The sequence below is a fragment of the Brassica napus genome, chromosome A3 (assembly GCF_020379485.1).
Source record: "Brassica napus cultivar Da-Ae chromosome A3, Da-Ae, whole genome shotgun sequence".
Taxonomy (NCBI): domain Eukaryota; kingdom Viridiplantae; phylum Streptophyta; class Magnoliopsida; order Brassicales; family Brassicaceae; genus Brassica; species Brassica napus.
In genome coordinates, this window is record NC_063436.1 from 3,353,939 (window position 1) to 3,376,375 (window position 22,437).

General features: G+C 35.3%; 3 protein-coding genes and 1 non-coding gene across 8 annotated transcripts; 2 read left to right on the plus strand and 2 right to left on the minus strand.

The window, feature by feature from the left end:
- Positions 1 to 170: 170 nt before the first annotated feature.
- On the minus strand, positions 171 to 12,911 carry LOC125595052 ((Z)-3-hexen-1-ol acetyltransferase-like). 5 transcript variants are annotated; one of them, XM_048771023.1, is made up of 8 exons: positions 12,186 to 12,427; positions 11,972 to 12,037; positions 4,451 to 4,904; positions 4,213 to 4,322; positions 3,981 to 4,103; positions 3,841 to 3,899; positions 1,634 to 3,032; positions 171 to 1,220 (listed from the first exon to the last, which is right to left on the minus strand). In XM_048771023.1, the coding sequence occupies exons 7-8, from the start codon at positions 2,099 to 2,101 to the stop codon at positions 270 to 272; spliced, it is 1,419 nt and encodes a 472-aa protein (XP_048626980.1). In that variant the 5' UTR covers positions 2,102 to 3,032; positions 3,841 to 3,899; positions 3,981 to 4,103; positions 4,213 to 4,322; positions 4,451 to 4,904; positions 11,972 to 12,037; positions 12,186 to 12,427; the 3' UTR covers positions 171 to 269. The 5 variants fall into 5 exon arrangements, with proteins under 5 accessions (XP_048626980.1, XP_048626977.1, XP_048626982.1 ...); XM_048771020.1 differs by having other exon boundaries at positions 1,634 to 3,039; XM_048771025.1 differs by having other exon boundaries at positions 1,634 to 3,039; positions 4,439 to 4,904.
- LOC125607731 lies at positions 9,640 to 9,746 on the plus strand. The gene has a single exon (XR_007338801.1). It is a non-coding gene; the product is annotated as a small nucleolar RNA R71 (small nucleolar RNA).
- A 6,333-nt stretch (positions 12,912 to 19,244) lies between the features above and the next one.
- On the plus strand, positions 19,245 to 20,639 carry LOC125595150 (protein BOLA4, chloroplastic/mitochondrial-like). The gene is made up of 3 exons (XM_048771063.1): positions 19,245 to 19,650; positions 19,856 to 19,923; positions 20,359 to 20,639. The coding sequence occupies exons 1-3, from the start codon at positions 19,315 to 19,317 to the stop codon at positions 20,498 to 20,500; spliced, it is 546 nt and encodes a 181-aa protein (XP_048627020.1). The 5' UTR covers positions 19,245 to 19,314; the 3' UTR covers positions 20,501 to 20,639.
- Positions 20,640 to 21,202: 563 nt separating this feature from the next.
- On the minus strand, positions 21,203 to 21,559 carry LOC125591212. Its single transcript, XM_048764923.1, has one exon. It carries the CDS (start codon positions 21,557 to 21,559, stop codon positions 21,203 to 21,205), a length of 357 nt encoding a protein of 118 aa, XP_048620880.1.
- Between the last annotated feature and the right edge of the window lie 878 nt (positions 21,560 to 22,437).

The following is a 22,437-nucleotide window of genomic DNA, read 5'->3' on the forward strand; positions in this document are numbered from 1 at the left end:
AACGATGGTCCAAATCGTGATGTCCGTTACAAAGAGATAAGCTGAAGAACCTTTTTCCTAAATCATGGACAACCAAGTTGTCCGATCTAGAAACATATAGAAAGAAAAATGTTGCAAACCCAGAAAGATCAGATGTCATTTACAATTCCAATAACTTTTTAGACCGGAGGTTACCGGAAATAGTTCTGATGAGCGTTAAACTGTCGGAAATAATTTTGAGTGTGGAGATATCCTTAACAAATCTTACACCTAAATCATTATTATATATTTTACAGACAAGACATGATCAGTTTACGATAGATTTTGTTTCCTCCACTGGATACAACAGACTGACCGTTAAACACGGCCTCAAGCTCTTCCACGAACCTCTGCATCGCTTTCTCCGGCAAACAAACCGGTACAAGAATCCCTCTCTCACCTTCCCTGTTCTCAGCCGAAACGTAGAAGCTAGACCCCAGAGAGTCCATAACCCCGGCCTTACCGATCCCTCCGTAAACCGGTTTACCCCAAACTCCGAGATCGATATCCGCAAAGTTTCTAACGTCAGATATCAAGTAGGCTCCGTCCGCCAAGAACTTTGGTCTCCCCTTAGTCACCATAAGATCCGCAAGCGATCGCATGTACTCTTCAGTCACGCTCGCTTTAGCTTCCTTCACTAGTCTCAGAGCGAACTCTAACGGTTTCTCCGTTAGGTCTCTGGCGTTTGCGATTGCGACTGGGAACGCAAACGCGTTTCCGTAGTATCCTCGAGGTAACGTTGGGTTTTTGAGCTTGGGACGCGCGTTGACGATGAATATGACTCGCATCTCCTTGTTCGCGTCGGGTCGTAGAGCGGCGGTGCGTTGACGCCACAGGAACGCCGTCAGCGTTTCTAAACCGGTGCTGCGGTTGGCGATGTCCGGTGGGAGGAGCTTCCGTATGGCTGACATCTCTGCGCCGCCGAAGAAGAATGATTTGCTGACAAGAGTTTCCCCGTCTCCAATGACGGGTTCTGCATCGGCTGCTGCCGATTCGTCGTACTCGCGGTGCGTTTGTGTCACACGTGGCGGGACTCTGGCGCTTAGAAGGTGACGTTCCCATGTGGGAGGGATCGTTGGAGCGTGACATCCACGTGCAAACTCGCCAATCGTTTTTATGAAGAGTGAGAGACCTCCCGCGTCGGCCATTACGTGGTTGAGACGGATGGCGAAGATAAACCCTCCACATTTCAGACGCGTGACCTACAAGAAATTAGTATCACCCATAAATGTATTCTTATTTTATTCTTTTTTTTTTTTATTCTGTTTTATTGATACTAGGTAATATTTGGGTGTACTATATCTCTCCAGAAAACAAATACTAGTTTTTTTACAGCCAAAATATTCTCATGTTTTATTTGAAAAATCAATTTTAGCTGGTTCTTTTTTGTTTCATAATATAAGTTATTTTGAGTATAAGCACATGATTACAAAAATTCATTGTATTTTTCTACATTAATCATTGTATTTCAAAAATACATCATTTAATGTATTTATTAAATATAACTCAATTAATTATAGAAACGTTTGTATTTTTTTACGGAATGAAACAAAATAACAATTATATTATGAAACAGTACTAAGTTTTTTAAAAAAATTGTTAACTTGAAACTGACCTGGATAAGAATCAAAGGTGCGTTGATAACCTCACTTGAACCTTCTATGTCAAAGAGAAGTTCTTCAAAGCAAGGGAAAGGAGGACTAAGAGCATCCTTTTCTTCAAATTCAGCTAGTGTAACGTCAGCATCTGCCTCTATGAATAAGACGCCTTGGCCTGTACAGTCCACTGCAAGTTTCCGGTTCGGTCCTTCTCGGAGCCTACCGGCTAACGGGTAGTAGTAGACCAGTGTCTGGGCCAGGGCTCTCCGAATCACTGCGACCGGATCAGAGTAAACATTGGGGTTGTGTCTGTAGAAAAAGAAAGAGGGAATATGGAATCTTAGTCCTTCTTGGTCATCAATGTCGGAGAGGAGTTTGAGCTCTCTCGGTGTTGGCTTGGCCGGGGATACTAACTCTGGCTCCCGTCGGTTCACCTTGAAGGTAAGTGAGCCGGAGGTTACTGGTGGAGCGATTTTCAGCTCCATGGTTTGAGATATGGTGGTGATATAACATCTCTTATTTATAGTGGTAGATGGAGATAAAATCTTAATGACTAAAATAATATTGACGTGTAATTATGAGTGTTTTAAATAATTTAATCACCTTAGTTAATTATTAACTAAATAGTACTGTGTACGTACAAGGGAACTGACCCATGATCGAATATTAATTGATGGCATTATCAAAGTTTGGCATTTGTCTGATCGACCAAGAAGTTTGTCCACACCTAATTGCACAGTTTGTTACTTAATGAAACATGCTCTGTAATTTAAATTCCTTTTCCGTAACTAAAGAATTTGAATATGTTAAAACTAACGTTTTTCAATCGTCTTTTGACAACTTTGATTAAACTAACATTCATTTAGATATACACGAAACAGATAACATATTTTTTGAAATGAGTGAACGAAAAATAAATGTAGCTCTGTATAAATTAAAATATTGTCCTAGTTGTTTGAGTAGTCGTCTAAAAATAAATCAATACTATTAAAACAGAAGGCCTTTTTTTGAGGTGCCCTTCTGTTTTAACAATATTTACATGCAACTGCCACTGGCTAATACAAAACCTATGATTTTATTTACATAATCATTTTAATTCAACAGGTCATTATTTTTTTAATACTTTTCTCTTTTTAGTTTAGTTAATTAACCATAGCTACGCATCTACTATGCCACATCTACTATGCGACGGTTTGAAAACTAAACATATCAAAGTTGTACCTTTTTTTTTCTTAAACCATCACAAGAATAGCTTAAACACACTGATTATCATTAGCAGAATATGTAACAATTTTTTGTATATTGAAATCTAGATCATCATGTTCACAAAAAAAAAGAAGATCATCATGTTCCTTCCATCAACACTGACGCTTAAACATTTAAATTTGCTAGGTGTCTCCTCACAAATTTTGGATACTGCAAGCTTCAACATTAAAACTATACATTCGTCAATGTTTTAACCATTCATAACTTCCAATCAATATTTTACTTATGATCAATTGCAAACTTCAACCATACATGGTGCTCTATTCAATTTTATGAATATCTAACAATCGTGTTTATATATATATGGAAGCTTGCAATTTTAGATGTATAGCATGAAGCTACAAACGAACCCTAAACCCCAAAACCAGATTTTTTTTTTATTTATTAATTAATTTATTAAAATTGTGCAATGTAAATCATATGGATAACTATTGGGGTTAAAAGCCGGTATATAAAGATACTTGATATACTAAATACCCAAATGTTGAGAATATAACGGGATTAACAATTGTGCAATATACTTGAACATATTATTGTAGTTGCAAATCTTTTTTTCATAACAGATTTCCGGAGTTAATATACATAACAATAGTGAATATACTAAATCATAAATACCCAGCCAATCGCTATAGTTCCATATCTTCACCATATCAATTACATAAAATCAAAACAAGAAAGCGGGAACTTTGGTAACTTAAACATCCATTATTTTTTTTTAACTTAAACATCCATTATAATAAACCCGAAAAACTAATTTTCCATAACTTGAATAAACTTGATGGTCAAGATATGAGATTTTCCTAAACTCACGGCCTATATTTTCTAACTAAATTGAATGCGAATAACCTAAACCCACGGCCCTCACGTTTCTTATATATAATGACCATGTAGCCTCAAAGCAAACACGCTCTTTCTATACGTTTCTCATATAATGTCTTCCAAGCAAAAGATTTCGTACCTTGATGATATTAGGCCATGGAAAACGACATTGTTGATCCAAGCCAAAGTGGTACATACCTGGAAACCAACCATTACCGGGTAGGTGAGACTTTAGAAATCATATTTGCAGACAAAAAGAGAAATACTTGCATGTTTTACGTTTATCCTTCATGATTTGGATTTATTATCTTTCATGCCATCTCTGTATTAAACTGTCTTGAGTAAAACACTTATCTTCTAAGTGTATGGATACACATCTTGGGTCCTATTTCATGGTAATTCCTGAAGTTTACAATATAAATCATATTAGAAACTTTATGTTTATATAAGTTATAAATGACACTACTATATATATAACATATTAAGCTTTATGTTGATATAAAACACTTACCTTCAGTCAGTTTCGATTTTTTCACTCTTTAGATGACAAAACTTGGTAATTCCTGAAGTTTACAATCTTTTTCATTTGTATTGATCTTTGTGGACTCCCCTTTAGAAAACCTAAAACAAAAACCAAAACAAAAGAGAGTATTAATAATAAGAAAACAGCGTTAGGAGAATTGATAATCAAAATAATAATTAGGTCTTTAGACCTCACGGTATATCATTGAGAATACCAATTCTCTTACTGCGTTTAAGAAGATCTGCTGAATACGCTTTGGTGCTGTATATGTTGTTAACCACTTCTTCCGTTGCTCATGATTGAAAAGAATATGGAATTCCACCATACAACGTCTAGGAACTATAATACAAAATACCATATTAGTATTGTAACATTTAATATATGCTGCAATCGTTAATAATGTGACTGATCGAGAACTTCAAGACAATAGACAAAGGAGAAAACTTATCTTTAGTGTTTGAGACTTCGTACTTGCTCCCACTTTGTTGTATTTTATCCAACTACAGGACTTCCATGAAGAACATTTAAAACAAATTCATTAGAAAACGCATAATATAAGAAAATCAGAGAGAAAATATACTAAAAGCTCCAAAAGTACAGAAAGAATCTATGTTATAAGAAAACACTTATCTTTATAGTGTGAGACTTCAGTCATCCTCTGACTTTGCAGTATGAAACTCCTATAGAACAATACAGCAAAATAGCTCTTTTAGAAATCCAAAAATTATTTTGTGTCTACATGATATTACGTGTATACGCACACCAAATAACCTAATGTGCACACTACCACAATCGAATGGTATGTCGATGTAGCACTTTAGGATCGAATCCACAGAGACCAACAATTACACTTTATCCTTATGGGATCAATACTTAGCTAAAACAATGATGGGGTTTTGATTTGTGGGTAACGTGCAAAACAAGTAAATAATGTAAATGTGAATTCAACTTAAAAGAAGCCAGCCTAGGGTTACTTCATCAGGTGCTAATACTTGTGAGATAAACAATTATTCAAGCGCTATAAGAACAGGTCCAGAACTCGGATCACTCAAGTAGAACAGCCCACTGTCGTGGAACTGCCCCCTATGCTGATCGGTCTTGATACCTAAACTCTCGTTTGGATCAAGCCCCGACAACAAGCAATAGAGATCAAGTCCGATAGGTTCACCAAACACCCTAATATCTACTTTCGCTGATTAGGGATGCTAGGCTCATTCATAACAGATCTAGCAACCTGTTACACGGTTAATGAACAGGTTAAACCTAGGATCTAGCATTAAGCGGCCAGATTAATGCAAGCAGTAAGGATGGATATGAATGAAGACAATAATATGATTCACTTATCTATGTTTAGCTCACATGATTAACACCCTAGAACCCTAGACTAGCTAGCCGACTACTCAGCCATGACACAAGAAAACACAAGCATCAATACTGAATAATACTGCATAAAAATAACAGAAACAAAAAGAGGGTTCAGGATAATCTTCTCTAGGCGAGAGAGATGGAGCCTTCTCCCTTTACAAAGTAGCAAATCCTCAAATCCTAAAGTCTCCAATGGTTTTCTTCTGTCTAGAATGGCGTAGAATGATAAAAAGAAACCGAAAATATGATATATCAAAGCCACAGGCGGCTGGGAGAGAAAATAGGGATAATTAGGGCAAATCCCGTAATGATTGTAGTTTCCTAAAAAATCTCTGCCGCTGGAACACTCACTCGGAACAGTCACTTGGGTTGCTCCGCTATCCGGAACAGTCATCAAGACTGTTCTGCGTGAAAACCACCAAATTGCATTGTTTTCTGCCTCTTTTGTTCCAGCTGATCCATCTCCCATCCAATGCAACTCCAGACCTGTAATGACTCCAAAAGGACTAGGAAGACTCGATAAAGACTTGAAAACCAATTTAAAAGCATATATACAAGATGTATAAAACACCATATATCAATTCCCCCAGACTTAGATCCTTGTTTGTCCTCAAACAATGTCAAGTATCAAGAACAGGGAGAAAGGTTTGAAAGTGTGGGAACTCTCCTATTCTCAGCAACCATACTTTAACCACGAATCTCTGAACCATACAAGCAGAGAAACTAGGACAACACACCCTTACCGGAACCCCACTGACTGCTGTTCAAAAATCGGCTCCATACTCTTCATCTCAAACCTGAAAAAGCAACACTATCGAGACAGAACTCCCTACATTCATTTAAGAGTAGCGTGAGCTTCTCATCACAGGCATCATTCAGGGTAGACGGTCTAGGTGTGGAACAGGCTATTTAATGGTGGAGTTAAGAGTGTTTAGGGGCTACCATTTCATTGAAGAGGATGCAGGATATCACACAAAATGGCAAGAGAGGATAGATCCATTGATGTCCACAGCCTCTACTCGTTTTTGCTCTATCTGGTGCGACTGTTCTGATGACGGAACAGGCAACTGATTGTTCTGCTTTCCACTTTCCTCTACACACTCTTCAATACTTGGTACCAACTTCTTGCTCGACCTTTCCAGTGGCTCCATGTTTCTTTTCTTTCTTCTCCTTCTCCATCACTTTTTTTTTTTTTTTTTTTTTTTTTTTTTTTTGAAGACTGATATGGTGATGTGACGACGAAGAAGGAGGTAATACATGATCGTTCTGAGTGCCACTGGTGGTTCTGATTTCGCGACCATTCTGGCTCTCCACCCCTGCTCTTGGTTATAAAGCGGTTGCTCCCATTATCTGCTTGTTCTCCGTTCTGACATAATTTCTGCAGCAGTAACGAGTAGGAGGCTGCGTTGATCCTTTCCTCTCCGACCTTTTTGCACATATCTGCACATATGACACTGAAAAACAAATGCATGAAGGTGGAATAAAGGCTAAGGTGCAGGGTGGGAACTAGCTAAAGATGAGCTAGCCACTCAGGATCAGCAAGATGGATAAAAAGGATAAGAAGTCCTGAGTGTGTTCTCGTTTCCCTGATCTAATGCCCATAACAAGAAGAATTTCAGTCAAGATTAGGTTCAAGTAAGGTGGAGTTAAGTCTACCCAGTGTAACCTGATCGGCTGAGAACTTCTGGAGAATCAAGTGAGATATGTCAGGGTGTTCCAGGTCCACATGTGTGTCTTTCGCCACTGCTAAGGTCACTGAATAAGATAACTAAAGCACGAGGTGGTCAGTGATCAACACAGAATAAGGTCCTAATTTCCACAAAGTTTTGACTGACTCAATAAAAACTGACTCATATTGACCCAAAAAAAAAACAAAAGAAAGAAACGAGTTAGTAAACGACGAAAACCCTCCCCCAGACTTACTTCACAACGTCCCTGGTGTGAAAATAAATCAGAGAGAAGGTGAAATCAAGAATAAACATTTTTTTTTGTTCGAGATACTTACCTGGCGCGGAGCAGCCTGACAGAGCAAGACGCGGTTGCTCCGGTAAAGGATGCTCTGGAATGAGAGCAGCCAGCTGCTTGCTCCAGTCAAGGGTCTCGGATTTTCTGATTTCTGACCTGAGACTCAACAAACTAAAAACAAAAATAAGTAAAAAGAAAATCCTAATGTTAATGACACTCACCAGTGGGTTGCCTCCCACCAAGCGCTTGGTTTAAGTCTCTAGCTTGACTTGGTGACTGGGATCAGTCGGGTTGAGCAGGAGGGCTTGTTCCAAAACAAGCTCCACAATCAGACATGTTCAGCTTCAAAACTCTGCTCAACAACCCTTTCACAGCAGCTTCCCCTTTCTCCTTCAGCTCATGTGTGAGAATAGCTCTGACTTTAGAGAACGGTTTAGAGGTACCTTTGCACTTTACCTCATACTCAATGGAGTTCTCATCACACTTGAGAGGTATCAAAGTCATTGAAGGATCTCCCTTGATCCTTTTCTTCTGGACTTTCTGTTTCACCCTTGAATTCCCTCTGAATTTAGTAGGATCAGTGCTAGGATCTTCATCAGAGAACAGCCTGCTCTCACCCTTATCACCATGCTCCTTTTCTGGAACAACTTCAGCTTTTCTACATCAAACACTGAGATGCGAGAGGCGTGTGATGAGGAAGATCTGGTGGGTACAGCCTTGTAGAAAACTTTCTTGTTGATGTTGGAGAAGCAGACTCTCTTGTTGGGCATATCGATGGTTGCTCCAACAGTAGCCATGAATGTCCTTCCAAATATCAAAGGCATCTCATGATCCTTGTTCATCTCAACAACTTGAAACTCAGCAGGAACAATGCATTCCCCTACTTGAACATGAAGGCTGCGGATGGTTCCATATGGGACTGCTCTGGAAGAGTTTGCAAAGGTCAGGGTCAGCTGAGAACGCTCAACATCAGCAATACCCAAATCGTCTACAATAGCCTTTGAGACGAGATTCACACAAGAACCAGAGTCACACAGAGCATCCTTGAAGGTTGTTCCTGCGATGGAGCATGGGAAAACAAACTTTCCAGGATCATCAACCTTAGGCAATACCTTCAATGCTGGTGTAGACAGTGCTTTGATATAGAGAACCTTGATCTCCTCTTGAGTCTCTCTACAGTGTTTAAAGAACTGGAGCAATGGACGAATCTGCAGAGCATCTTCGAATGCAAGTTCTTTAGGAAGCCTTCTCACCATCTTGTTAAAACCTATCAGCTGCTCTTCACTAATGGGATCCATCAGATGTCTAGGTGGAATTGGATAGGGAACCTTGGGAACATAGACTCGAGATGGTGGAGTCTCAGCAGGTTCGCTAGGAGCAGTCACTCCAGAGCTAGCAGACTGCTCTGCTCTCTCTTCTGCGCCTGAAGCAGTCTCAGCAAACGGCTGCTCTATTGCATTACAGTGCTCAGTCCTAGGATTTTTATCAGTTCTTCCAGGAAGCGTCTCTTGTTGCCTCTTGACACTCTCAACTGTTTGAGCAAGCTGAACATCGATCTTTCTTATATGGATCGCAAGATTGTCATACTTGTTATTCAGCTCAGTGAACATGTTGCCCATCCTGGTGTCTATTTCCGTGGTTACCTGATTCAACGCCTTGGCCTGAACCTGCTGACCCTGCAACAGCTGTTGCATCATCATACCCAGACCCTTCAGCTCATCTGGTTGACTGTTCCCGTTAGCTGGAACAACATGCGGATTGCTCTGCGGTTGTCGCTGGTTCTGGTTCTGAATATGCCCGGCCGTAGGTTGTTCCATGTTGAAAACGTGTCCTTGGTTGTTTTTCAGTAGCTGATCAACCTTGGCAGTCAGCTCATCTATTTTCTGGGCGTCAGAACTGTTCCCTTTCATGGAGCAATCACTCTCCTCTTTCTTATTAGCTGAGCTAGCAGCCATGTTCTCAATCAGCTTAAACGCTCCATCAGTGGTTTGAGTCATGAAATCTCCATTGCTCGCAGAGTTTAGAGCACCTTGGTATTTCCAGTCCACTCCATCATAGAAAATGTCCAGGAGATAATCATCATCAAATCCATGGTGAGGACATTCTCTGCGATAGTCATTGAAGCGCTCCCATGCGTCGCAGAAAGGCTCATCAGTGAGCTGTTTGAAGGAGGTGATCTTGTTCCTCAATGCAGCTGTTCTCGCCTTAGAGTAGAAATGGCTGAGGAACGCTGATCGGACCTGTTCCCATGAAGTGAGAGAGCCGGTAGGGAGAGAGTTCAACCACCGTGCAGCTTTTCCATCAAGAGAGAATGGGAATAACATGCACGTGATGTAGTCTGGTGGAACACCATTCACGCGAGTGAAACTGCAGACTTTTTCGAAGCTCTCAATATGCTCCATTGGAATTTCTGTAGAGAGACCAGAGAACACCTTTCTCTGTACTAGACCAATCAAAGCAGGCTTGATCTCGAAGTCCTGCCTGGTGCAGAGTGGAGGAACAATGGCAGAGCGCGTAGTAGGGATGTTACGCGGAAGGTTTCTCTGCCCGATTGGAACAGTCTGCGCCTGTTGTTCTTGCTGCGCGAGAGCAGCCTGTTCAGCAGCATCCTGCTGAGCTTGGATGGTCTGCTGCATTTGTAGCATCTGCTGCTGCATGAGTGCCATAGCCGCAGCGAGATCATCCTGATTGGCGTGATCACCCATAGTGGTGTCAGTTTGCCTTGGCTGTTGACGATTTGTTCTTTCTAACCTTGCTAGCTCCTGGTTGGTAAATGTAACTAACTCTCCTTGTGCGTTTCTCCGAGTATGTCTACTGGTCATGCATCTGGAAGATTAGCTGCAACAAAAAGGATAAGGCAAGTTAGAGGTCTTAGACTAAATAAATAACCGAAAAATAAAGGTAAAAAGATGGTCCCCGGCAACGGCGCCAATTTGATATTACGTGTATACGCACACCAAATAACCTAATGTGCACACTACCACAATCGAATGGTATGTCGATGTAGCACTTTAGGATCGAATCCACAGAGACCAACAATTACACTTTATCCTTATGGGATCAATACTTAGCTAAAACAATGATGGGGTTTTGATTTGTGGGTAACGTGCAAAACAAGTAAATAATGTAAATGTGAATTCAACTTAAAAGAAGCCAGCCTAGGGTTACTTCATCAGGTGCTAATACTTGTGAGATAAACAATTATTCAAGCGCTATAAGAACAGGTCCAGAACTCGGATCACTCAAGTAGAACAGCCCACTGTCGTGGAACTGCCCCCTATGCTGATCGGTCTTGATACCTAAACTCTCGTTTGGATCAAGCCCCGACAGCAAGCAATAGAGATCAAGTCCGATAGGTTCACCAAACACCCTAATATCTACTTTCGCTGATTAGGGATGCTAGGCTCATTCATAACAGATCTAGCAACCTGTTACACGGTTAATGAACAGGTTAAACCTAGGATCTAACATTAAGCGGCCAGATTAATGCAAGCAGTAAGGATGGATATGAATGAAGACAATAATATGATTCACTTATCTATGTTTAGCTCACATGATTAACACCCTAGAACCCTAGACTAGCTAGCCGACTACTCAGCCATGACACAAGAAAACACAAGCATCAATACTGAATAATACTGCATAAAAATAACAGAAACAAAAAGAGGGTTCAGGATAATCTTCTCTAGGCGAGAGAGATGGAGCCTTCTCCCTTTACAAAGTAGCAAATCCTCAAATCCTAAAGTCTCCAATGGTTTTCTTCTGTCTAGAATGGCGTAGAATGATAAAAAGAAACCGAAAATATGATATATCAAAGCCACAGGCAGCTGGGAGAGAAAATAGGGATAATTAGGGCAAATCCCGTAATGATTGTAGTTTCCTAAAAAATCTCTGCCGCTGGAACACTCACTCGGAACAGTCACTTGGGTTGCTCCGCTATCCGGAACAGTCATCAAGACTGTTCTGCGTGAAAACCACCAAATTGCATTGTTTTCTGCCTCTTTTGTTCCAGCTGATCCATCTCCCATCCAATGCAACTCCAGACCTGTAATGACTCCAAAAGGACTAAGAAGACTCGATAAAGACTTGAAAACCAATTTAAAAGCATATATACAAGATGTATAAAACACCATATATCACTACAGGTCAAAACTTCTACTAAGTCAAGCAAACAGTATTTTCAAGGACAAAACAAGAGACCTTATACTTTGACAATATTTCTATTAGTTTTGAGTCTTTTGACTAACAAAACAGAATAAAAAGTTCACCTTCTTTAGAGTCTTTATAGTACGATAATGTTGTTGCTAATAAAAAAAAAAGTCTTCTCATTTGTTGTCCTATCTCAAAAGTACAACATATGAAAAGAAGCATAAAAACCAGAAAATTATTTTAAACCATAGCTATATCTAAAACTTACTTCTATTTTGTCGGATTATGTGAAAAGGTGAACTTCATCTGTAGTTAAACCTTGCTTTGAACGAATCTGGACAAATCGGTGATTTCATATAAATGTACTTTTGTACTATTTTGTTAACAACTTGGATATTCTTGCATGTCAAAATACATACAGAGTAAGAGCACAAACAAAAAAATTGAGACACTAGAAATCTTTAATCAAAGCAAAAACTTACCGATTGTGAAGAGAATGCATGTTTGAAAGATCTCTTTCTGGAAAAATTTGATCCTTTAACTTCTCAATCCTATTGTTTTTCTTTCTTGAGTTTTTTCAGAATCATCGCTTTGGATGGAGAGATCTATCTGTCGGTTGTTCTTTTTTACAGACACTACTTTCTGATATTTTTCTTCTGGATAACTCCATGATTATTCAGACCACAAATTTTTTAAAAAAATATAGGAGGTGATTGGTACTGTCTGTAGAAGCTCTGGAAAACCTTTTTAATTTTTAAAACCATCTTTTAAATCAATCATGGTTTTATTTAGAAGCTGTAAATAGATTTTTAATTTCTATAGCCATTTTTAAAAGCAATCATGCTTTTATTTTTAAAATTGATTCCAAAGCCAAAACATTAAAATAAGAAATATGTTAGTTTTATAAAGCAAAATTTTCTAGAGCTTTTAATTAGTGCTCTGAAAAATTTTCTACACCACAATAAATTAAAGTCAAAGTTTAAAATTTAAAGCCTAAATCTTATAGCAAAAAATAGAAAGCTACAGCTTCAACCAATCACACCCAATAACTTTAGACATTTTGACAACAAAAAAAAACTCTACATTGACTATTTCTGGACCAACAAAGCAACAATATTGTCTGAAGCCCAGTTCGTGTTTTACAATTAAAATTAAACAAAGTCCAAATGTAAGTATAGATATTAAAGAAAAAGCCTATATACAATAATGAAAATAATGGCTGAGCTAATCTCATCTTTATTTAAATTGTATTGATATACTATATCATTTATTCTAAAATATTTATATAATTATGCATATAAGAACCAAATTAACAGAATTAATACGAAAGTAAAAAATAAATGAGAACGCAAAGTAATATAATTTATTATATTTATTTTAAAATTATCAATATTATAAACTAAACATAAATTGTACTGAACTTAAAATTTTTAGTTGATTTCTAACATTTTTTCTAAACAAAACCGAAAACTAAAAAAAACGAAATGGAGTTTATAAAGAACTAAACAGTTATATATCTTTTTGAACCAAAAACTAACTCTCACAATCAAATCAGAACTAAATCAAAAACTAAAAAAATTACAAATTAGAACATATCCGAAAACCAAACGTCCATATCAAAACAACCAGAAATATTAACAAATATTTGACTGAAAAATATGTATACTAAAAAAATAAAATAACTTATAGACATCTAAACTCAAATGTTAAAATTCTAATAAAAATGCTGTAGCTATAAAACCAAAATAATTAATCTGAATATGAAGGATGAACCTCAAAATATTAATTATTCTTAGTTTAAAGTTGTAAAATATTCTAAAAATACTACTTATAACCGAAACAACCAAAAATAGATTACTCTACTACTTTTCATCCGAGATATTCAAAATTGTCTTAATTTTCCGAAATAACTGAATCACCCAAAAAAATTGTTTAAAATATTTAAATTTATCCGAGTTATCTGATATTGTATCTAACAAAATCCAAAATGTAACTTTTTTATCCAAATTATTCAAAATTATCCAAATATGGAAACGAAAAAACTGAATTGAACTCTATTTTATCAGGTTCCTAATGTTATTATCCGAATCAAACCAAAAACCAAAATAATCCAACATAAACTAAAATCATGTTCATAAATAATCAAACGGTTCCTATATATTTTGGACTGTATAAACAAAATCACAATCGAATTGGCACAAATAAAAAACTGAAACTGAACCTAAAATCCAACGCCTATGACTTAACATATTAGTGAACTGACGGATTAGTTGAATTTTCAATAAAAGATAATCCCGCGCTTTCAAAGCGCGGGTCAAAATCTAGTAAAATCTTAAAACTTGTCTTGTTTGTGACGGTTAGCAATGAAGAGGCAACACAAAATCGAAATGAACGTTTGATAAACAAACAGTTAGATATAAATTTAGAGTGGTTGGATTCATAACGTGTTATATTAAGTGCCTGACTGGTTCAACCGCAGCGGTTGCGGTTGCGGTTGCGGGAGTTTGCGGATGCGGGTGGTTGCGGTTTTTAGCGGTTTTAAGAGATTTGTACGACTGGTTCTGCAGTTAAAAATTAGTGCGTTTGCGGGATAGTTATGACTGGTTAACTACCAAATGCAACAGCGGTTAAATAATAAATTAACAATATTTACATTTTATACAATTATAAAAATATCAAAAATAATAATATTATAATAAATATAAAATTTATATTTAGAAAGTTATAGTTTAAATTTTTTAAAAATATAGAAAATATTTTTATTTTAAAGTTTTATAATATTAATTAAAATATAATTGATATATTTTAGCATTTTTATAATTTCAATTTAATTTTTTATTGAATTTTTTTATTTTTGTATTTATATTGTTTTGGAAAAAAAATAATTTTTTTTATCCTCCCGCAAACGCTAGCTGGAACCAGCTTTTGAATTTATGAGGTTCAGAGCGATTTTGAGCGATTTGGAGCGGTTTAGAGCGGTTTGAGCGATTGTTGCAAAACGCCAGCAACCGCTACCAACCGCAAAAGCTGCGTTTGCGGGTGATAGCGGGAAAACCAGTCATAATCATAATATCAATAACGAATGCAAGAATGCAAGAATTGGCATAAACATTTTAAACTTAATTTCAATAAAAGTTTAATAACTTAAAAATCTTATGATCCATATAACATTTAAAAAAAAATATAGGTCAATGAAATATTTTATGCGGTTGTGCCAAGAGAAAATAAACAGTCAAAGACATCGTAATAATTTATTCTTTAAAATTATCATACCAACCCTAATGGATCAATTAAAAAAGAGAGATTTGGTAAGAATTACCCAATGACTAAACCGGCTTATATATTTCTACTTTAAAACTTTTGACGGTTCTTAGAGACTAAAGTCATTTGTATGCAGCTTAATGTGTATTATAACATAAAGCATTCCTAACATCCACGGAACTACGCAATGACTAAACCCAGCTTAGAGTTTTATAGAACTTGGTTGAACACGGCTTATGCATGTAGTATACATATATGGACTACAAACGTACACGGGATATTACTGCAGTTTTGTTAGAATAAATCGCAGCCACTTTCCTAAGAGATTGGAAGTTCAGCAACACATAGATTTTCGTTCAATAAAATTAAAAGCAACCATTATGAACCAAAATACATAAATTATAACCGGGGACATAAAGGAAACTGATTAATATATGGAGTATACAGCAGGTTGAACTGACTAGACCTGGTCTTAAATGGAGTGAGGGCCGGCTAAAAAGACTCATTCAACAATTTTTATTGTACAGCAGGTTGAAGTGCGTAATTCTTTGTAGTTATATATGTATATTAAATTATCTAAACCAGCTTCATCAAATAATACAGTACTAGGTAATAACCCGCGCCTTGCGCGGGATGTGATTATTAGTTTCGTTATTTTTAATAAAAAACACTAAATCTGTTTTATCTGGATATTGGTTAGGTTTTACGTTTTTTTTTGTTTTTAATCTTCTAAAATATAACTATTATTTTAAATTAATATTCATTTCAGTTTATTCGGTTAAAATGTTTGATTTTTTGGTTTTTTCGGTAAAAACCAAAAATTAATACTATTTATTTATTTTCATATTATGAATTTTAGATAGTCGTTATGTTGAACCAATAGTTTCATATTATAGTTTTTAAACAGATAATAGTTTAAGAAATAGAAAAGAATATTATTAAGACAAATCATTTCACTACAATTTGGTCGGTAGTGAAAGAAGCATTAAGAAAAAATATTTCAACTTTCAAAAAAATTAGATACTTCAGTTGTGGTTAATACTTAGTTAGAAGGTGCTCACATCAAGGTGCACATGTATGTTTATGTAAAAAGTATATAAAATAGTTGAAAAATATATAAAGATATTGTTAATTAATATTAAATGACATTTTTGTACAAAATAATACATAAAGATAAAATTAAAATTAATTTAAACTAAAAAAGACCTTGACATTAGTCATTTTTTTTATATAAAGAAAATAAAATTATATCTGTAAATAAGGGTGGACACATATCAAATATCTGAGTATTTGAAAGCATTCTTGTCGATTCGATCTTTAGCCACCTAGATATTCGGTGACTCAGATATCCGAAATGTTTTAGAATTTTAAAGAATATCCTATTTGATTCGTAAATAAAATAAAATTTTAAAAATAATTTTTATAATAACATTTCATTACAAAATAAAACATTATATAACCTTTTAAATTCTAGTACCTAATATAATAAATTTAATTCATAAAAATATTTTAAAACTGATATAAAGTATAATATATATAACATATATATATATAATTCTTTATATATATGTATATATATGCATATAACATATTGAATTAGATATATGTTCCTAAAAATATTGGTATTTGTGATTTGCTTCTTTTTTTGATATTGTATTCTAGTATTTGATTTGTTTCGTAGAGTTTCAAGTATCCAGATTTTTTTGTTCAAATCAAAACGGATAACGAATCGAATCAAAATTTATGAATATTTTGTTCAACTTTATCCGTAAATATAAAAATAATATATATAGAGTTTGACTTTTGATTCGTTATCTATTTTTATTCGAACCAAAAAATCCAGAGTTTTATTGGAACTATGTATATGAGTTTTATATTAAAAAAAATATAAAGTACATAGTGTGAACACATTTATGATTATAGTGTGAATGCATTAGCATATTTATTATCAAATCATTGTGAGGCTGACACGTGTCTATTATAATGTGAATGCATTTATTACAATGCTTCTCTTTTAATATATAAGGGATTATCCGAAGAAATTATAAATAATTGGTTAAAACTGGTAAGTATTAACTTTGTACGATTAAAATTGGTCTTCAAATTTTGAGGACTATAATAATTTAATAAAGTATTTTTAAATTTTAAAGCATATATTTATATAAATTAATTTAAATTTTTTGAAAATTTATAACAAATGTTTTACTTGCATATGCCCATGATCAATTATGTATACCACACTTCAATTATGTATACCACACTTATAATCACTAATCTTTTTTGGTGTTCGTTATATTCTGCGTATTCAAATTGTTATGTTCGACTCACGATAGCCACATACTAATTCTGATTGTACCCCATCACCAATTTCATTGTTACCTGTCGATTCCTTTAGTGAAATATGAACGCAGTTAGAGCGACAACTAAACTTAAATTTATCTAATATAGTACGTTTGTTTTGTCCCATAGTTAAACTTGTCTCATTTAGCAAGTTTGTTTTACTCCACAATCATTTCGACCCCTATTGGAATTAAATGAACGGTGTTAATGAGAGCACTTTAGGTTTACTTACATCATCATTTTCATGGAAAATCTTCATTAATAAGGAACTGTAATCAGCTACTTAGTGTTTGAATGGGAAGTGGTCTAAAAGGTGGTTCTTACACCACAGCGGAGCATCCGTAACCAAGTATCCATTCAAGAAAATATAACAAGTGTGTATGCTCTATTGTTGAAATAATATTTAAAAAATCTGCTCCACTAGCGGTCTAAAAAAGTGAAAAAATGTGAGCAAAATACTGATCTGCTCGTAAACAGTTGAAACACTCCATTTTTAGAGTGTAACGAGCGGTCCATCCTTTTTTTATTTTTAATTTTATTTTACCTTTTTAAATATTATTAGTCACAAGAAAGTGAACAATTCTTATATAGAAACATCATTTATATTTTATCTACTATATTTATGAAATCTATTTTACAAAATTGAAAAACATTTATAATATTAGTTGAAAATTTTATAATTTTAAAGTGTTATATTATTTGACCAAAATTTATAATTATTTTTAAAACATTCATATTAGATATGTTAAATATTACAGGTCAGAATAATTATACATATATGTTATATTAATATGAACAGTTTTTTTCAACTATTTGCATTTATAAATTATTTTTAAAATAAATATTTTAAATTTGTAAATACATTATTATTTATAAAGTATCTTTAATGAATCAAAGATAACTAGTTTTCTAAAGCAATTAGATTATATATGTTTAGATTAATTTTCTATTATATTTTGTATAAAAATTATACTTATGGTAACATATTATTTAATAATTAATTTTAATAAAAAAAAATACAAATACAAATTGTATATAATTATTTTAAATTTGTACAGTGTTCTATAGACCGCTTTTTATCCACTTTCACCATTCAAATAAATGTTTTGGACCACTAGATCCGCTTGATCCACACTTGTACTGCTAGATTCGCTAGATCCACTCTTGTTTTGCTCGATCCACTTGATCCGCTAGATCCGCAACGCTTGGTCCGCTTTTTCCATTTGGAGCCTTAAACTGAACCACAATAGATGCGATGTTTATGATTTTTTTTTGTTAGTTAAAAGTTCACATGTTGTAAAACCCATCAAGACAAAATGTAAGATGTTGACGACATGTTTCACATTCGATTCTCTTTTGGACCACCACCATGTCTAGTCGTACAACGATTATAACCAGTAAGAGGCAAAAAGAAAAAAAAAACAACACAAGATATCTATTTGTTCTACGGTCCTTCTATCATCTATGATTATCACTAGGCAGTGTGCAAACCCCACATAGTCATAAAAGTGAAACACATACAAGATATATGTTCTGTGATCGTTCTATCATCTATAATAACAACTAACAATGCCAGTTACTTGATTGAGCCCAGCGGAATTGGACAAGAAAACAGATAAACAACTTTTACGAACGAGGTAGAAATAGTTCAGGTATTTTGTAAGATAATAACGTCAATAAATATTTGTACTTGATTGTCATCGGAATTGTTTGTTTTTCTTGTTTAACCGTTAACGTTTTCTACTGATGAGTTTCAAGAGTTACGTAACGAACCACCTATTTACAAAAATAATTGAATGATAATTATAGCACAAGAAGTATACAGAAATTTTTAGCAAAAAAAAAACAGGAAAAGAAACATAGAAAAAATTTGTTTTAGCTCAACCGAAACAAGAAAAGTACAAGTGAATTAAACTTTACTGTGGTGTATAGCCCAGCCCAGCCCATATTCAACTTTTTTTGTATGTTTCCCAAAACATTTTGCTCTCTTCCCCAACCCAACGCTCAGCAATGGCGACTACCTTGATGGCGACAACACGTCCGTACGTTCTTCTCTCCTCCACTAGAGCGAGCCTTCATCTCCTCTTCCAGTCTCCAAAGAGACCCTTCGCTTCGTTTCTATCAACTCTCTCATGTGCCGCCGCCGCGAGAAGCTCCAGCTCGAGATGTTTAAGCGCCGTTTTGTCTCGCGGAGAGACTGCTGCGCCGTCTTCGTCGATTTTCGGCAAAGGAGTTTCTGGGTTTGGTGTCGTGGACATTCGCAGCCGTGGGTTCAGTGCTAGATCCTCTCAAATCAACGATGCTGGGTCTATTGATCAAACCCTTATGCAGTCCATGGAGCTAAAGGTTCGATTTTTAAATCTTTGTGTGTTGTGGTTTCTGATGACTCTCACTCTTCTCAGTAGCTCAAATGATCGAAGATTAGGAAGTTAAGATCATAAAAGAGGAATCTTTGTCTCAGAAGGAATCTGTTTTGTTTATGTAAGTGTGAGTAAAGCTCGATTCTTTTTTTTCGGTTTATCAACACATATGGATTTGTTTTGTTGTGCAGATCAAAGAACAGTTGAATGCAGAGTCAGTTTCTGTCAAGGATATGTCTGGAGATGGACGTCATGTTTGGTAACTACTCTGCATAACTCGTATTATATTCCCAATCCATTCGTTATTAATTACTGATGTGTGAGTGCTAGGAGTAGTGTTTATTGAAGTTTGATAGATATAGAAACATATATCACTTTTTGAGATGTCTTTTTCTTCATAGCTTGGTAAGAATATTGATAATTAAGTTGCTCTGTACTGTGTGGAAAACAAAATCCAAAAAGCTTTCGAGTTCAACCAGTATCATTCAATCTTTACTTTGTAGAATCATCAAAGTTGGGGTTTAAGTTAGAACTTGATCCATCATCTGTTCTCCTGGTGTTAAGATTTTGAATTCTTGTAGTAGCAGAAACAGATAAATATACCAAGCAAGAATCTTTACTTTTGCTTTTCATATTAGATGATTCTGTTACTGAACAACAGAATTGCTTAATGTATTATGTATGTTTTTTGTAGCATCAATGTGGTATCATCGGCTTTTGAGGGACAGTCTGCAGTGAACAGACAAAGGATGGTCTACAAAGCCATTTGGGAGGAGCTTCAGAACGTTGTTCATGCCGTTGATCAAATGACAACAAAGACTCCTTCTGAAGTTTGAAGCTTTTTTTTTTTTTGAAACACTACAAACATTGAATACCTATTATTTATTTGAAGGACAAAGCTATTTGTTTTTTAATCAAAAACGAATTTGAAATAAAGTTTATGGATCTTCTTTGATGGAGGTTATTTTTGTCCTAGTCAAAACTTTTTAAAAAATTGCTCAGGTTCTGTTTGTTTCTTGGCATCAGATAGTAGTAATACAGTGGCTAAAGAGATTAGGGCTATAGAAGATAAGAAGAAGAAGAGATTGGGGGTTCTGGTGATGATGATGATGAAATGGAGAAGACAAGTAAAAACTTAAAAGCTGTTAGGGCTTGAGATTTAGAATCATGAATGTGTTGTTCATCGTTTGGAAGAAGAAGATAAGTGTGTGGAGAGAAGTGAATAGGAAATTTGGTTGCTTGACATCTTCTTCTTCAGCTGATGCTTGCACCTCTGATGTCAGGAGGAAGAAGACGAATATTCATCTTCACTACAGATAAATGAAATAAATTAAAATACTCTGTTTCTTATTTAACTACTTTCAGTAAGTGCTATTGCTTTGTTGCTCTGTTTCTGAGAGATCTTTTGTTTTGGTTAATGATTTAATTTCTTAATTCATCAAAAACCATAAGAAAAGAAAAAACAAAAATTAAAGCCACAACAGAACAAATACTTCTTCTATGGGTCCTTCACATGGTAGCATTCCTTGTCTCACACGTCAATGAGAGTTGGCTTTCTCACTCGGCTCGGCCTCAGCCACAGGATCTGAAGCTGGCATTGCATTCTCCGACACATTCTTGTTGTTCTTCTCCTCGCCTTTCTCCGGATCAAAACTTGTAACGCTCTTCTTGCTCACAGAGACCGCGCAAGGCTTGAGGACGCAGGAGTAAACGTAAGCCAAGAGCCAGAAGAGCCAAGGGACACAAACGAAGAACATACCCGCTTGCAGAAACAGAGGATTCGGATCATGTTGGTGGAGGTAAAGTCCGAGAAGGACTCCTCCTGAGAGGATACATGACAGAAACAGAAGAGTGACGATGTATATTCTTGGATCACCTCTTCTTCTCTGATCCATTCAATCTGAAACACGATGAACAAGACCTAACAATCGTGTTTCTCTTGTCTTGTTTTTTTCTGTGTGTTCTTGATTTGTTATTTCCCCTTTTCTGTTTTGAAAAGACAGCTAAATGCGGACTTCTTTTTATTTATGTATTTCCCTTTTTAGCTAAATTACTGTGAATAAGTAGTCTCATTTGTGAAGTTGTTCTGCATGAAAGTAATGTTATCATAAGACCACGTAAAATTTGGATAATGTATTATACATATGGTGATCGTGTTATCAACGAAGATGCGATAAACGTTCACGATGTCTAATACATGATCTCCATTTTTTTGAATAGTAGTATAAAATAAATAAGTCATTGTGTAACCCGGATGTTTTTCACATTTTTCACATTCTTTGGCCAGTTCTCTAACATGTTTGTACACATTTTTTCTAGCCTTTAATATAGATCCCTGTTCTTTAACATATTGGTACATGTTTCTCTAGGCTTAGCGCATGTTTTTGTCTATATACATAGGGAAAGGTTTAATTATGTTACTAGTACATATTTTCAAATTGTTTATGAAGAATTATACTAACTCGAAAATAATTTCTATTTAGGTTAATAATCATATATTAGGTTTATTATGGATTGTGTATGAATATGCTTACACGCTCACAAAAAGGCAAAAACACTCAACAAAAATCATACACAACGTGAAAGAGAGACTCAAGCTCACGAAAAGATATCATGACAATTTCTTTGTGTGGTTATCGTTTTAAAGTCTTTGTTTTGAACAAAAAAAAGAGTCTTTGTGTGATATATTATCCCCGTGACTTCGTTTTAATTTATATTTCTATGAGATTCCTTCAGACATGATTCATGATCCAAAAAGATCATTGAGTTATTG